Raw genomic sequence first — 16,191 nt, 5'->3', positions numbered from 1 at the left:
GTAGCTTTTGTGTCAGGAGTGACTTGGAAAACTAAGTCGCTTCTGACTTGAGAGAATTGGCCGTCTGCAAGGACATTGCCCAGGGGACGCCCAAATGTTTTACCATTCTGTGAGAGGCTTCACTCATGTCACCGCATGGGAAGCTGGAAGTGAAAGTTGCAATACCCGATATCAGTTCCAAAGAAACAAGCATAAAACTAATTTAACCTGCTAACTCAAAAGGTCATAGAACCTCTCCCAGTAGTTTGTGACATTTGAAATATCTGAATTGGAGGAAACGAGCATTTCTCTGAAGCCTTCTAACTGAAACAAATTGCATTACATCAAGACCACTATGATTTTAAAAGCCTTTTATTTCACAGACATGATACCTTTACAAAGACATGGAAAATTGACATGATCACATAGTGGAATGGCGAGACATCCTACTGCTGCACTCCTTCATAGTAACACTGCCCCAGCTAACAAGCAAGCTACGTGTGTTAAGCTGAAAAGAACATGAAGATGTGGCATGCAGCTAAGAGATGTAAGGGAGCAGATCTAGTATTCCTCTCCTTCCTCTTCCCCTTCCCCTTCAATAGAATCCACACCCACTTCTTCATAATCCTTTTCCAGGGCAGCCATGTCTTCCCGGGCCTCGGAGAACTCTCCTTCCTCCATCCCCTCCCCAACGTACCAGTGGACGAAGGCACGCTTGGCATACATCAGGTCAAACTTATGATCCAGGCGAGCCCAGGCCTCCGCAATGGCGGTGGTGTTGCTCAGCATGCAGACAGCACGCTGCACTTTGGCCAGATCACCCCCGGGGACCACTGTAGGGGGCTGGTAGTTGATGCCCACCTTGAAACCAGTGGGGCACCAGTCCACAAACTGGATGCTACGCTTGGTCTTGATGGTGGCAATAGCAGCATTGACATCTTTGGGAACCACATCCCCACGGTACAAGAGGCAACAGGCCATGTATTTACCATGACGAGGGTCACATTTCACCATCTGGTTGGCCGGCTCAAAGCAAGCATTGGTGATCTCGGCTACAGAAAGCTGTTCATGGTAAGCTTTCTCAGCAGAGATGACCGGGGCATAGGTGGCCAAGGGGAAATGGATACGGGGATAGGGCACCAAGTTGGTCTGGAATTCGGTCAGATCTACATTCAGGGCACCATCAAATCGTAGGGAGGCTGTGATGGAGGACACAATCTGGCTGATCAGGCGGTTAAGGTTGGTGTAAGTGGGGCGCTCGATGTCGAGGTTCCTGCGACATATGTCATAGATGGCTTCATTGTCTACCATAAAGGCGCAGTCGGAGTGCTCCAGCGTGGTGTGGGTGGTCAGAATGGAGTTGTAGGGCTCAACTACAGCTGTGGAGACCTGAGGGGCTGGGTAGATGGAGAACTCCAGCTTGGACTTCTTCCCATAGTCAACAGAGAGACGCTCCATCAGCAAGGAGGTAAACCCAGAGCCCGTGCCACCACCAAAGCTGTGGAAGACCAGAAAGCCCTGGAGACCTGTGCATTGATCAGCCTGTGTGAGGAAAAGACAGATATCCAGGTTTTTTATAAAGAGATTCTGAAAACTATGGCTAAGGCTGCTAAGGATTTGCAACTCAATCACATTCAGCAGGATGAGATTCCTATCCTTAAGTTACAAGTGTGGTGTACTCAGCAAGTGATGATAGTCCACAGACATATCCATTACTTTGTTGTGGATTAATAAAGAGGTATAAAGGAATCCAGTAGCACTTATGAAACTAACTGTTATGGTTGAGCCTTCTGGCTCCGGTACTAGGAGACGTGGTCGTAAGACTCCTCGAGAGTCAGACTCTTTTGAGGAGCGTGAAAGGAAACAGCTCCGGGACTTATTTGCAGAACCAACAGATGAAGACTCATTTGAGGGTTTTACCGAGGGAATGGAGGAAGAGATGGTTAGCTCAGAGGAGGATGACATGGAGTGGACTCGTGTGAGGGAGGATTTGGGTGTCACCGGCAATGATAGCATGGGAGGCAATTGGCGGGTTGCAGGATCAGACCCATGGACGGGCTGGAGGGATGGAGCGGGATCCACAGCCGGGGATGCTGTGGGGCGTAGTCAAAGGTGTTTTAGCTCTGATGAGGATGATGATGATGAGGCACCTGGAATTAGGATAGCAGCTGACAGCGATGAGGAGTTATGAACTGGGATAAAATGGGGTTTAGGATCAAAATGGCTAATTGCGTTGGGCAAGGTAATCTGGACGAACGCTTGGGCTCTTGTTGGGGAACTTCCTGAAGACGGGTGTGATTCGTTGCTGGATACGTAAGTTACCAAGGACACTGGGCATAGACGGCGGGAGGAACTGTGTGGGGTTTTTCTGTGCAACTTGTGTTTAATCTTGATAGCTTGGACCTCCGTCGTCTTTTTGACGGACATTAATTACCTACTCTGGATTGACGCTGGACTGACTGACTGACTACGACCCTGGACTATCCCTTCTGTGGCTATCGGTGGAACTTGTGGACGTCTGCACTTGGCTTTCGACCTTGGACCGGATTGGGACCCATGCTGACCGTCGTTACCCTGATTGATGTGCCTGGACCCGGATTTCGCTCGTTGCACGGAGGAGTAAACAGCCGGAGTTACTCATCTGTAGCTGTTGAGTAGCAGAGAGGAATCTGCTGCCAGTTTTTTGTGTTCATTTTGACCTCTGTTTTCCAACTTTTGTTTGTTTAAATTGTCAGGCTGAAGTAAGCACTTTTGTTTTAATCCGGATTAAACTCCTGTTTAACCCGGTTTATCCTTTCGAACCGTTTTAATTCAAACGGAGCTGTTTCTGTTACTTTTCACACTGAAGACAAGTGTTTGCCTAGTCCTTTGCTTCCTACGGGCATTTTTTAGTTCTGTAACTTTAATAAACTGTGTTGTACTCTATTTGATGGCGTTCTGTCTATGACACTAACTTAATATCTACAAACCTTTTTGAATTAAGTTAACCTCAACAGTACTGAGTCTATAATCAGGAACTGGAATTAGCTAGTTCAGACAATTCCTTTGTGACTCTGTTTATATCGAGAAAGGCAATGGTTCTTCATAGTAAGATGGATACAAAAAACTTGTGTCTGAGGATTGCAGGCAGCCAGGAGAAAAATGACAATCTTTTGTCACCGGACAATTACTGAACTGTGCTCTGAATGTTTTCCCACAACCTTTAACTATTTCCACATGCCCTGTGTTGCTTGCCAAGTAAATTTAAAGTAGGTTAGGCCTACAGGGGATGGGGCCTTTTGAGGGCTACTGGCTCTAAACAATGCCAATTCCTTCATCATGGACAAGCTGTGAAAATAAAGCTTAAAAGTTTAGGCAGGTATGAGAACAGGGATGTTCTTTCTATGACCCTCAGTCACACTAAGATTTGTGCCAGAAGTATCCCTGCAAAAAGCAAAGGATAAAAAGGCAGACAATCTAGGCCCAGTTCTTATATAAACAGCAAGCTACCAAAGCAACATTCCCTGTAATGCTGAACAGAGACCTTACGTCAACTGCTTGTTAGTCAAAACAGGACCACCTACACAGAAAACAGATATTTAAACATAGTAGAGGGAGTTATGCACATACAGCTCCACACCCTCCTATTGTCTGGCAGCTGTAAAGCCCTAGGAAGGAGCCTTATTGTTGTTGTTTATTACAAGAGAGGGATTCAGACCCTGGAGAAGCAGCTCAGTCAGAGTGAAAATAAGCGTGCACTCTCTAATATAGCACATCAACCTTTTCTTTCTCCTAGCTCACCTCATCCCATTTCTTTGGTAAGAGCAGCAATTTCCACTTATGCCCCTGATCGACAGTTGTCAAGTAGTGGGAGGCTTTTAGATGGAGTACAAGAGGAAAATAATCCTCACCAAAGTGAGGATGTGTGAATGTAAGTTACTAATAGACTCTCAATCAGTAAATTCCAAAGCTCCTCCAAAAGCGAAAGAAATTGACAGCACATGTGATACCCCCATACTTTCTCTTCCGACCATAGGTCACACTGTAGACCAGGCATGGGCAAACTTCGGCACGCCAGGTGTTTTGGGCTACAACTCTCACAATTCCTAACAGCTAGTTGAAGTTGCCTGCTGTAAACTTCCTGGGTTTGGGGTTTGTGTATGTGTGTGTAAGTTAGAAAGTAATCTCTAGTGGATAGAAACATGAAGAGTAGTGAAGGAGGGTAGGCAGAAGAAATGGCATAAAAATGAAAGCTACAGCATACAGGAGGAAATGGCAGAACAAGCATCAACAACACAAAGAAATAAGGAAGTGGGAGATGCCCTATGTGCAAAGACATAGGAACTTGAAATAGAGTGACAGAGAAAAGAAACAGAAAACCTAGAAACAGTGAAGGTACAGTATGGACAGTGCATATTCAAACATGCAGCTCTTGTAAGTTTTCTGCTCTCATTCACTATTCCCTCACATATTATCCTTCCATGAAGTCTTTCTACAAATTAGCCTAAGGCCCAATTTTGATTTGTGCATCACAGAATGACTGAAATGTTTATGCACTGTGTTGGTTGTAATGCTATGTTCGGACTCTGAAAAAGCACTTCATGCCAGTCTTATACTTTTGAATACAACTAATGAAGAGTGCCTCCAATACTATGCTAAATAAAGAGCCAATCATTGCTCCATGTAGCTAACTTGAAGTAGGTTGTCTAATGTGATTGCTGCATTAAGCAGCTGTAACCTGGTAGTACATATTTAAGACAAAGTCATTCTTAAAAGGAGAGCACTTAAAACACATCAAATATGTTATATGAGAAGTATTTCTGGCGTTTGACCAGTCTGCTAATTTTTAACTTCCCATTTGTCTATTGTTTGATTTCAGGGTGCATGCACATCCAAGCTTTTCTATTAGCATGCCTTCGACCACAGAAATAATCTTTTTCAGAACCCCTGCACAAGACTGCTCTCATTTAAAAAAAACAAAAAACAACTCACTGGTGTGCCCTTAGATACATTCTCCAGTAAATCACACATCAATCCTGATTCAAGCCTATCAACAAGTAATTACCAGTTTCCTGATCCTGTCAAGGACCAAGTCAATGATCTCCTTGCCAATGGTGTAGTGGCCCCTGGCATAGTTGTTGGCCGCATCTTCCTTGCCAGTAATGAGCTGTTCAGGGTGGAAGAGCTGCCGGTAGGTTCCTGTGCGCACTTCATCTGTGGAAAAATTACAAAAATTAAGGCATCTTTCTGTGGATATATGCATTGAGAAAATAAAATGTGTTCGGAGTGGCTTGTTTCCTCACCAATCACAGTTGGTTCCAAGTCTACAAAGACAGCCCTGGGGACATGTTTGCCAGCTCCCGTCTCACTGAAGAAAGTGTTGAAGGAGTCATCTCCTCCCCCAATGGTCTTGTCGCTGGGCATCTGCCCATCAGGCTGGATGCCATGCTCAAGGCAGTAGAGCTCCCAGCAGGCATTGCCAATCTGGACTCCGGCTTGGCCAACGTGGATGGAGATGCACTCACGCTGTATAAGAAGGGAAGAACAGTTGAAAATTTTTGTCTTACTGAAGCCAAGCAGCACATACCTGTATATCTATTACCATGTATGAGGAAAGAACGTCAGAGTAGATGGAGAACTATAGAGACCCTTACCATCTGTTTTTACATAGTCCCAATTTTCTTAGTTTTTCAGTTCCAAAAACTCCATGTCTAGATTGTCTAGATTAAAGACAAGATGAATTAACAAAGGAAGACTCCAATAATGACTGTCTGCCATATACAGGTTCAGATAAGATATGCTTCTGAATATCATCTGAGGAAGTAGACGCAAGTCTATAAAAGTCTACTAACTTCTTTCTTTCAGCTAGTCTATAAGATGCCACAAAATCCCTTTGCATACTGATATTCCAGTCTAATATAGCCATATTTAAGTTCTGGATACCAGCTGCAGATGACAATGGGACAGAGTTACTACCCTCATGCCCTACTTGAGGGCTTCAAGGGCACAGGAGTCTGAGAACAGCATGCTGGACTAGGTATGCTTATTTTTCTGATTCATCAGGGCTCTTATACTTTCACGCATTATTATGCATATAGGCTGGTTGGTTAGGTTTTCACTTAGATCAGTTACTCTGCGTAGTCTTCGTTGTATAGGAATTCTTATGTCACTTTCCTCCTATTGGTAGAATTTGGGTTTCTGCCCTGCTAGATCTATGGAAACTACAGGAAAACTTGCAAGTACAGTAGAGTCTCACTTATCCAAGCTAAACGGGCCGGCAGAAGCTTGGATAAGCGAATATCTTGGATAATAAGGAGGGATTAAGGAAAAGCCTATTAAACATCAAATTAGGTTATGATTTTACAAATTAAGCACCAAAACTTCATGTTATACAACAAATTTGACAGAAAAAGTAGTTAAAAATGCAGTAATGTTATGTTGTAATTACTGTATTTACGAATTTTGCACCAAAATATCACGATATATTGAAAACATTGACTACAAAAATTGCTTGGATTATCCAGAGGCTTGGATAAGTGAGGCTTGGATTAGTGAGACTCTACTGTACTACAGAGACAGTGAGGCAACAAGAACTGGAACTTAGTACCATACCCCACTTGAACTCTGCCACTCAAAGCTACTAGTGACAGGAAATTATGGCAACAACAAACAAATTCAGTGTTGCCAGGCAGGCATGCTCCCTAGTTCTTAGGAACTGTAACTTCTTTTCTTAAAAAGTATAGTCACCCATGGTTACAAATTACACATTTTAGTTTTTCTGTTCTGGAAATATTTTCTTTTTTTATAGTAACAAAATTTAACACCCCCCCCCCCCCAAAAGCAGGTGTACTTATTTCATTTTACTTGTGTAGCCAAAATATTGTGATGTAGGTCAAAAATGTAAAGCTGCATATTTTCAGAACATTTTCAAAATTAGAGGATTTTTTAATTGCTCTACCATAGCAGGGCTGCAGTAGTATTGTAGCTGGAGAGCACCGAGTGAGTAGTGAGTGCTAGCTTTACGCTTAACAATGGAAATAATACAAACGGTCATCCAAATGGGGCGTCTGTTCAGTCCTGGGTCTAAAATTACTGAGCCTTGTGTGCAGCTGCCCTACTCAGTCCATGGTAAGTGGCATAAGAGCTTGTGGTGGGAATACTTTATTTTTAAAATGACAGGTCCAAAAATCCTCAGACCATATGGCGGCTTCAGGAAACTTGAAAGAATATCAGTCTACAAACTAAATTATTTGCGGCTTTATCTGGCATTCTGGAATGCGATGAGCACTCAAGGAACCAAACTGACTAAGATTGTTAGTCTTTTCACCTAGCAGTAACCATTCAATAGGAAGTGTAATGTCAATATGATTGGTTTTTTTTTTTTTTAAAGCACACTGCTGCAGGGCAGCCACAGCTTGCAAGAGGTTTTTCTCCCCTCAAATGGGAGAAACTCTTTTTATCAATGGAAGTGGAGTAATCTTTTGTACTTTGTGGTAGAAAGATTCTCCCTATTAGTCCTCTTTATAAAGAACTGCCCCAGAACATCTTTGGAGCTAGAAGTGTTCTGTAACTGATACAGTTGTTAATGATCCGATTTATGTTAAAATGTCAGAGAATCCCTCAAACTTTTTAGGAAGTAGAACGTAAAAAATGAGTGTGACAAAAAGGTTGTGTTCCAGTTAAGTTTGTAACAGCCAGATTTGTGGCACTCTGCTGGCTGGAAGACAGCATTCCTAACACTAGCTTTTACTGACAAAAACAATGAAGTCCCAGCATTATGGAAGAGGCACTCACAGAGAGGAATGCTGTGGTCTATAAAAACACCATGAATAAGCTGCTCAGTACAAAGCATTGAGTGTATTTTTCCTGCAGGCACCACCCTGAATGGCCTGTGAGCAGTCACACCACTTCCAAAACCATCAGCTGACACACTAGGAAAGCGGATGCAGCAGCCAGTCAGCCTCCCACGTCTGCAAATAGAAACAGGGATTCTCAACAAAATGGCAGTTCCTGCAAAACATGAGGGACATCTGCTTGCAGCCTGTTTCCAGGATTATCTCAAGGCCAGTTTCAGATTCCTTTCATATGTCTTTCTTCCATCCCTGCACTTGGTTCGCTACCACAGACCCAATGGCACCTGCTTCAAACATTCCTTTTGGCCCTTCCCAAAGACAGATGGCCCTGGTATGTCATGCTCTTCTGAGAAGCTTTCAGACATTAGGGGACATCTAAGGCCCCCATCAACAGACCCTTTAATGCAGTTTCAAACAAGTATTGAAGAAAGTGGTTCCACAATGCAGATTACGGAAATCCTGGGACCAGTTTGATGCCCAGATGGCAATTATACACAAATCACACTGATGCACATTAAGCACTTTCTTTTGCATGCTTTCATATGAGTTTGTTGTCAAGGCTATTGCCGTTTGAAACTAGCTTCCAACCATTAAAGATCAGCGCAGATGGGGCCTAATACATGGCAAGCAAGGAGTTGCAGATGATCTATGCACCCCACCCTATTAGGGTCTTTCTAGGGAAAGAGCCAGTTCTTCTCTTCAGCTTTACACTTTCACCAGTATCTCTTCAACTGGATATGGTTTGGGAGAATTTCATAGCTGTGCTTGAGGGCACTTTTATGCAACTCAATTAATGCTCCCAGGAAGGAGAGAACTCCATCTCAGCCAGTTACTTAAGACTTTCACAGGCCTTCCCATTTGCATGGACTACCCAAAGCAACTTTGGCTTTGATTGCAGCCTCCCAAGATGATCAGAAACAAGACTTCTAATACAGGTTGAATGCCCATTATCCAAAGTGCTCTGGATTTCAACTTTTTCTAGATTTTTTAGTATTTGCATATAAATGAGATATTTTGAAGATGAACTAAAAACAAAATTCATTTATGCTTCAAATACACTTTATACACATAATCAAATGTGGTACAGTAGAGTCTCACGTATCCAACATAAATGGGCTGGCAGAATGTTGGATAAGCGAATATGTTGGATAATAAGGAGGGATTAAGGAAAAGCCTATTAAACATCAAATTAAGTTATGATTTTACAAATTGAGCACCAAAACATCATGTTATACAACAAATTTGACATAAAAAGTAGTTCAATGCACAGTAATGCTATGTAGTAATTACTGTATTTACGAATTTAGCACCAAAATATCACGTTGTGTTGAAAACATTGACTACAAAAATGCGTTGGATAATCCAGAACCTTGGATACGCAAGTGTTGGATAAGTGAGACTCTACTGTATTTTTAATGAATTTTGTGCACAGAACAAATATTTGTGTACACTGGACCACCAGAAAGCAAAAGGGTCACCATCTCAGGGACGATTGCAGAGCATTTCTGCAAGAGGCATACTCAACCTGTCCATCAAAGATGGACTCTGTACTGTTACAGAGCCACCCCCAGACTGTAGCATAAATAGCTAAAGAAATTTAAAACACAATTAAAGTTGTATCAATTTTAGATTTCAACTTTACATGTTTGATTTTAGTAATAGCTATCTGTCTTTTAATATATGTGGTTTAATGGTCTTACGTTTGATCTATGGGTATATCTTGACCGTAGAATGAATGCAGACTGACCCCACTTCAACAGCCATGGCTCAATGCTATGGAATCCTGGGAGCTGTAGTTTTACAAGGTCTTTAGCCTTCTCTGCCAAGTAGCATTGGTGCCTCACCAAACTACAACTCCCAGGATCCCATAGCAGTTGAAGTTGTGTCTAACTGTATTAATTCTATAGTAAATGCACCCGATTTGTTTTGACTATGTGGGGCCCATCTCAAGGAAAGGCAAGTAACAAATGAAATACAATACTGTTACATAGTATATTACCGTATTATTCCTCTCCAAAGCATGGCTGACTACAGTGCTTTGCTACACATTATCCACGTCTTTGAACTACAAAGGGAAGCAAAGTGAGTAGAGAAAAATAGTTTCAACTTGTCAAAGGCTTTCATGGCCAGAATCAATGAGTTGCTGTGAATTTTCCGGGCTATACAGCCATGTTCCAGAAGCGTTCTTTCCCGACGTTTCGCCTGCATTTATGGCAGGCATCCTCAGAGGTTGTGAAGTCTGTTGGAATCTAGGCAAGTGGGGTTTATAGATCTGTGGAATAATGTTCAGGGTGGGAAAAAGAATTCTTGTCTGTTTGAAGCAAGTGTGAATGTTGCAATTAGCCACTGGACTCTCCAGATATCAACCCAACTTGCCTAGTTTCCAACAGACTTCAAAACAATTAGCACTGAATACCCTTCAGCTTCAAGGTCCGGCTCCTTACTGCCTTGGTTGGGAGGTGTTAGCTGGCCCTGATTGTTTCCTGTCTGGAATTCTTCTGTTTTCTGAGTGGTGTTCTTTATTTACTAGCCTGATTTTAGAGCTATTTAATATTGGTAGCCAGAGGAAAAAAGGAATCCATGAAAATGAACAAAATCTGGCTACCAGTATTAAAAAAAACTCTAAAATCGGGACAGCAAATAAAGAACACCACTCTGAAAATGGGAATTCCAGACATGATTCTATCAGGGCCAGTTAACATTCACACTTGCCTCAGACAAGAGTTCTTTCTCCCAAACTGGTCACTCCAGCTATATCAACCCAATTTGCCTAGTTTCCAACAGACTTCAAAACCTCTGAGGATGCCTGCCATAGATGCAGGCAAAACGTCAGGAGAATGCTTCTGGAACATGGCCATACAGCCCAGAAAACTCACAGGAACCCAGTTTCGACTTCTTTTTGTGTATTGGAATGGGTGAGGGAGGGGGAAATGGCGCTTTCAGAGGTGCCTGCATCATCCTTCCTCAGTAATGGCGGAACATCCGCAGCTCCCCCAGCGCCACAGCGCCGAATCTACTGCGGCGAAAGCCTTTGCGCTCGCGCATGCGCACATGCAAAGCCCCGCCCTTCTCCACGCGGCGGAGGCAGCCAAACGCGCGCGCCGCCTACCTCTGCGCGGGAAATGTAACGGCCGGCGAGGGGGCGGAGCCAAGGGGCCGCCACGAGCCTATATATTCACCCCCTTCCCCACATTCCTGCACTCTTCCCTACCTCACCGCCCCGTGTTTCAAAATGTGGGTTATTAGATTATAGAAAAATGGGTTCACTTTCCCATTCATCCACCTGGTGATCTTGCCAGGGTCTACCTCAAAGGGTCGTTGTGAGAAACCAGCAGGAGGAAAGGCCCTATCTTCTAGAAGATCAAGACAGAAAATCCCACAATCTCCGCTTTTAAATGGAATATATGGCGGTGTGGACTCAGATAACGCAGTTCAAAGCAGATATTGTGGGATTTTCTGCCTTGATATTCTGGAATACAGGCCCGTGTGGAAGGGGCTGCCATGAAATAGATAAGCCGTACTTAGGACTGGAGCTACACTGTCGAATTAATGCAGTTCGACCCCGCTTGGCTCAATGCAATGGGATGATGGGAGTTGCAGCCTTGCCATCGTTGGCAGAGAAGGCAAAAAACTACCAGGATTCCACATCATTGAGCCAGAGCAGTTAAAGTGGTGTCAAACTGCATTAATTCGACTGTGTAGATGTGCCCTAGGCCTCTTCCCCACCATACGCCTCCATATAAGCTTGCCAACCGCACGCAGCTTTTAGCCACTTTCTAGAAGCTTCTCTACTCGTCCCCCTCCCAGCTCTATAACACCAGAACATCTTCACTGGCTTGCTGTGAGTTTTCCGGGCTGTATGGCCATATTCCAAAAGCATCCTCTCCTGACGTTTCGCCTGCATCAATGGCAGGCATCCTTAGAGGTTGTGGTGTCTGTTGGAAACTAGGCAAGTGTTGTGTGGAAGGTCCAAGGTGGGACACTCCAGATACAGTAGAGTCTCAGTTATCCAAGAACCTTGGATAAGCGAATAGCTTGGATAATAAGGAGGAATTTAGGAAAAGCCTATTAAACATCAAATTAGTTATGATTTTACAAATTAGGCACCAAAACATGTTAAACAACAAATTTGACAAAAAAAATCAGTTCAATATGCAGTAATGTTATGTTGTAATTACTGTATTTACGAATTTAGCACCAAAATATCACGATGTATTGAAAAACATTGACTACAAAAATGCATTGGATAATCCAGAATCTTGGATAAGCGAGTCTTGGATAAGTGAGACTCTACTGTATATAAATCTCACTTGCCTAATTTTCCAACAGACCTCACAACCAGAGGTTGCCTGCCACAGATGCAGGCGAAACGTCAGGAGAGAATGCTTCTGGAACGTGGCCCGGAAAACTCACCGCAACCCAGTGGTTCCTGCCATGAAAGCCTTCGACAACACATTGAACATTACACTGTCGAATTAATGCGGGTTGGCCACACTTTAATTGACGTGGCTCGAGGCGAAGGAATCCTGGGATTAGTTCATCGAGGCATGGAAGACTAAAGAGTAACCAGATGACGCCTTGGCAGGTCAAAATGGCGCGAAACTGCGCTAATCCTCCAGTGCAGACGCACCCGTGTCCAATTCCCCCTCCCATCGAGACCCGCCCACTCTTCCTCAATATTACGAGACAAAATTATCTTTCTAAAAATTCAGATCAACTTTCTTCTCTATCTCTAATTCCCCCCAATATTTCCCTCCTCCAACACCAAAACACCCCGAAATGCCCCACTAGCCTCTCCACTGGTTCGCAAGGCTCCAAACCAGCCTTCTTCCTTCCTTCCTATCAGCTTCCTTGCCTTCCCTAATCCTCCACTGAATGCCATTCATTCGCCCTCCACATTCCTTCCTCTCTCTCTCCTCCCCATTCATTTCCTCCTTCTAGGCTCTGCCTTTTGCTTCCTCCATCATGCAATGTCTCCTCCTGTTCTCTTTCTGACTCACCATGATGCTGACGAGGAAGAATTGCAGGAGAAGGAAAGAAGGGGGGAAAGAAATGAAACCTCTGGTGTTACTTCTCCCGACAAGCTAAGAGTCGATGTAAGTAACAGAATGGGGAAGGCAGGCGCCGCCCGCTCCCTTTTATATCACATCTCCCTCTCTTGGGCAGGGCCGGGGGCGGGACTTGCTTGTATTTAGGAGGATGGAGGGATTGCGTGGCTCCCATTGGGCGGGAGGGCACGTCCATCTGTGAGATCATAATCAGGGGTTGGCCGAGGCCCATGGCCCCCTTTTCCCTGGGAGAAACAGGAGGGCTTTTGTATCTGGAAGGAGGGTGTTTGAATGGAACCAAGGCTTCCTTTTTCATGGCAGAGAAATCCCTGGGTTGCTGTGAGTTTTCCGGGATGTGTGGCCATATTCTAGAACAGGAGTCTCCAAACTAAGGCCCGGGGGCCACATGCGGCCCATCGAAGCCATTTATCCGGCCCCCACGGCACAAAAGCAGAAGGGGGTTGGGCTAAATGACCCAAGGGTTCTCCTCTTCTCTATTATTATTATAATTATTATTATTATTAACATTGAGGCTGGGAGGCCATCTGTCAGGGGTGCTTTGCTTGTGCTTTTGGTGAACAAAGGCAGAAGGGGGTTGGACTAAATGGCCCAAGGGGTCTCTTCCAACCTTCTTTATTACTGTTGTTGTTGTTATTATTATTATTACTATTATTATTATTAATATTGAGGCGGGGGGCATCTGTCAGGAGTGCTTTGCTTGTGCTTTTGGTGCACAAAGGCAGAAGGGGGTTGGACTCAATGGCCCAAAGGGTCTCTCCCAACCCTCTTTATTATTATTATTATTATTATTATTATTAACACAACAACATTGTATGACACAGCAAACAAGATAGATATGCTGGATTTTGTATCACAAAATCACAAGTCGAACACTTCCCAAGTGTTTAGGACTGTGTGATGTATTTTCAGATGATGCGCGCAGATCCCAGTAGGGTGGTCTTTTGCAGTTGGCAGATTGTAATTTTGTCAATGTCTGTTGTTTCCAAATGCCGGCTGAGATCTTTTGGCACGGCACCCAATGTGCCGATCACCACCAGGACCACCTGTACTGGTTGTTGTTGTTGTTGTTATTATTATTATTATTATTATTGCTTGGTGGCCAACTATAGTCCGACCCTCCAATGGTCCAAAGGATTGTGAACTGGCCCCCTGTTTACAAAGTTTGGGGACCCCTGTTCTAGAAGCATTCTCTCCTTACGTTTCACCTACATCTATGGCAGGCATCCTCAGAGGTTATTATTGTTACCACGTCACTAAAGACCCAGTATATGGAACAAGATTTAATGTTTATATTGGAAAGTGTTTATTGCTGCATATTATTTGATGTCATGGCCTATGGCTGGTATAATAAACAATTCAATTCTATGGCAGGCATCCTCAGAGGTTGTGAGGTCTGTTGGAAACTAGGCAAGTGGGGTTTATACAGAGTGTTTGAAAAAGAACTCCCTATTCACCATTTAAATTAAAAGAACTCCTGTCTACTTGAGGCAAGTGTGAATGTTGCAGTTGGCCAGCTTGAGTATCATTGAAAAGCCTTGCAACCAGACTACACTGAGAAGTCACTGAAATCCACAAGCATGTAGGCAATTTCAACATAAAGAAGAAAACTATGAAAATTAACAACATCTCGCTACCTGTATCTGTATTTTAAAAAATCTCTAAAAACAGAATAGTTAATAAATAACAACACTAAACAAAGGAAATTTCAGACAAAAAACAATGAGGGCCAGCTAACACCTCTCAACAAAGGATTTACCCAAGCAGGAAGCAGCCAGGCTTTGCCGCTGCAAGGCTTTTCTATGCTTTTTTGTGTCAGGAGCGACTGCAAGTCACTTCTAGTGTGAGAGAATTGGCAGTTTGCAAGGACGTTGCCCAGGGGATGCCCAGATGTTTTGATGCTTTTACTACCATCCTTTTGGGAGGCTTTTCATGTGTCCCTTCATGGAGCTGGAACTGATAGAGGGAGCTCATCTGCACTCTCCCTGGGTTGGACTGGAACTGGCAACCTTCAACCCAATCTTCAAGTCAGCAGTCTTACTGGCAGAAGCTCCTTTTTTCAATGCTAATCAAGGTGATAAATTGCAACATTCACATTCACACTTGCCTCAAACAGACAAGAGTTCTTTCTCATACCCTGGACTTTCTACAGATATATAAACCCCACTTGCCTAGTTTCCAACAGACCTGACAACCTACCTCTGAGGATGTCGGCCATAGATGTGGGCAAAATGACAGGAGAGAATGCTTCTGGAACTCACAACAACCCAGTAATTTTGGCCATGAAAGCCTTCAACACAGATAAATCTCTCTTGGGCAAAAAGAGTTTTATTCCAAAATAATAATAATACTGAGAGGCATTAAATCTTCCAGGACAGAACAAAAATAAATTAGTCTTTCTTTTCCCGAGGTGTTCTCAAAGTGGCCATGCCAAAGGAGAAATTAGAAAATGCACACATATGCACACATACACATATACATAGATATACAGTATATGTTGAAGGCAATTGTCACCTTTGCAATCTGCAAGAGAGAACAGAGCACGCCAAGACCTCATATTCTATTGTTCTCTCTCCTTTGGATACATTGTTGTCCTCTAGCCCTTCTGCCTCCAACATAAGATTTTAAGTATCATTGTGTTGATACAAAAAATCTTGTGTCGCCCATTTTTAAAATTTATTGATGTCAAAAATAAAATATGTTGACATTAAGAGTACTGGGATGCATGTATTCAAAGCACCTTTTTTTTTTTTTTAGTCTAAAGCCCTGTTAGGAACCAAAACACAGGACTGGATTGCTGTGAATTTTCTGGGCTGTATGGACATGTTCCAGAAGCTTTCTCTCCTGACATTTAGTCCACATCTATGGTAGGCATCCTCAGAAGTTGTGAGGTCTGTTGGAAACTAGGCAAGTGAGGTTTATATATCTGTGGAATGCCCAGGGTGGGAGAAAGAACTTTTGTCTGTCTGAGGAAGGTGGGAACATTGCAATTGGCTACCTTGATTAGCACTGAATAGCCTTACAGTTTCAAGGTCCGGCTGGTTACTGCCTGAGGGAATCCTTTGTTGGGAGGTGTTCACTGGCTCTGATTGATTCATGTCTGGAATTCCCCTGTCTTCTGAGTGCTGTTCTTATTTACTGTCCTGATTTTAGAGTTTTTTAATAGTGGTAGCCAGATTTTGTTCATTTTCATGGTTTCCTCCTTTTTGTTGAAATTGTCCACATGCTTGTGGATTTCAATGGCTTCTCTGTGAAATCTGACGTGGTTGTTAGAGTGGCTCAGCTTTTCCTTTCCAATGGCTTGATGTTTTGGT

General features: G+C 43.4%; 1 protein-coding gene across 2 annotated transcripts; it reads right to left on the bottom strand.

Moving 5' to 3' along the window:
• Window positions 1–335: 335 nt before the first annotated feature.
• On the bottom strand, window positions 336–12,971 carry LOC100562564 (tubulin alpha-1B chain). 2 transcript variants are annotated; one of them, XM_062971032.1, is made up of 4 exons: window positions 12,812–12,971; window positions 5,262–5,484; window positions 5,024–5,172; window positions 336–1,521 (listed from the first exon to the last, which is right to left on the bottom strand). In XM_062971032.1, the coding sequence occupies exons 1-4, from the start codon at window positions 12,812–12,814 to the stop codon at window positions 541–543; spliced, it is 1,356 nt and encodes a 451-aa protein (XP_062827102.1). In that variant the 5' UTR covers window positions 12,815–12,971; the 3' UTR covers window positions 336–540. The 2 variants fall into 2 exon arrangements, with proteins under 2 accessions (XP_062827102.1, XP_062827103.1); XM_062971033.1 differs by lacking the exon at window positions 12,812–12,971 and adding an exon at window positions 5,613–5,631.
• Window positions 12,972–16,191: the final 3,220 nt, after the last annotated feature.

Source organism: Anolis carolinensis, chromosome 2 (genome assembly GCF_035594765.1).
Source record: "Anolis carolinensis isolate JA03-04 chromosome 2, rAnoCar3.1.pri, whole genome shotgun sequence".
In the NCBI taxonomy this organism is placed as follows: Eukaryota; Metazoa; Chordata; class Lepidosauria; order Squamata; family Dactyloidae; genus Anolis; species Anolis carolinensis.
Note: the sequence above shows the minus strand (reverse complement) of the source record. Positions and strands in the feature narration are given on the sequence as shown.

Bases quoted from the DNA above. Each gene is read 5' to 3' on its own strand.
- LOC100562564 (XM_062971032.1), bottom strand. The intron at 5,173-5,261 runs GTGAGGAAACAA...ATTTTTCCACAG, and splicing joins CTTGGAACCAACTGTGATTG to ATGAAGTGCGCACAGGAACC. The intron at 1,522-5,023 runs GTAATTACTTGT...TTCCTCACACAG, and splicing joins TTGACAGGATCAGGAAACTG to GCTGATCAATGCACAGGTCT.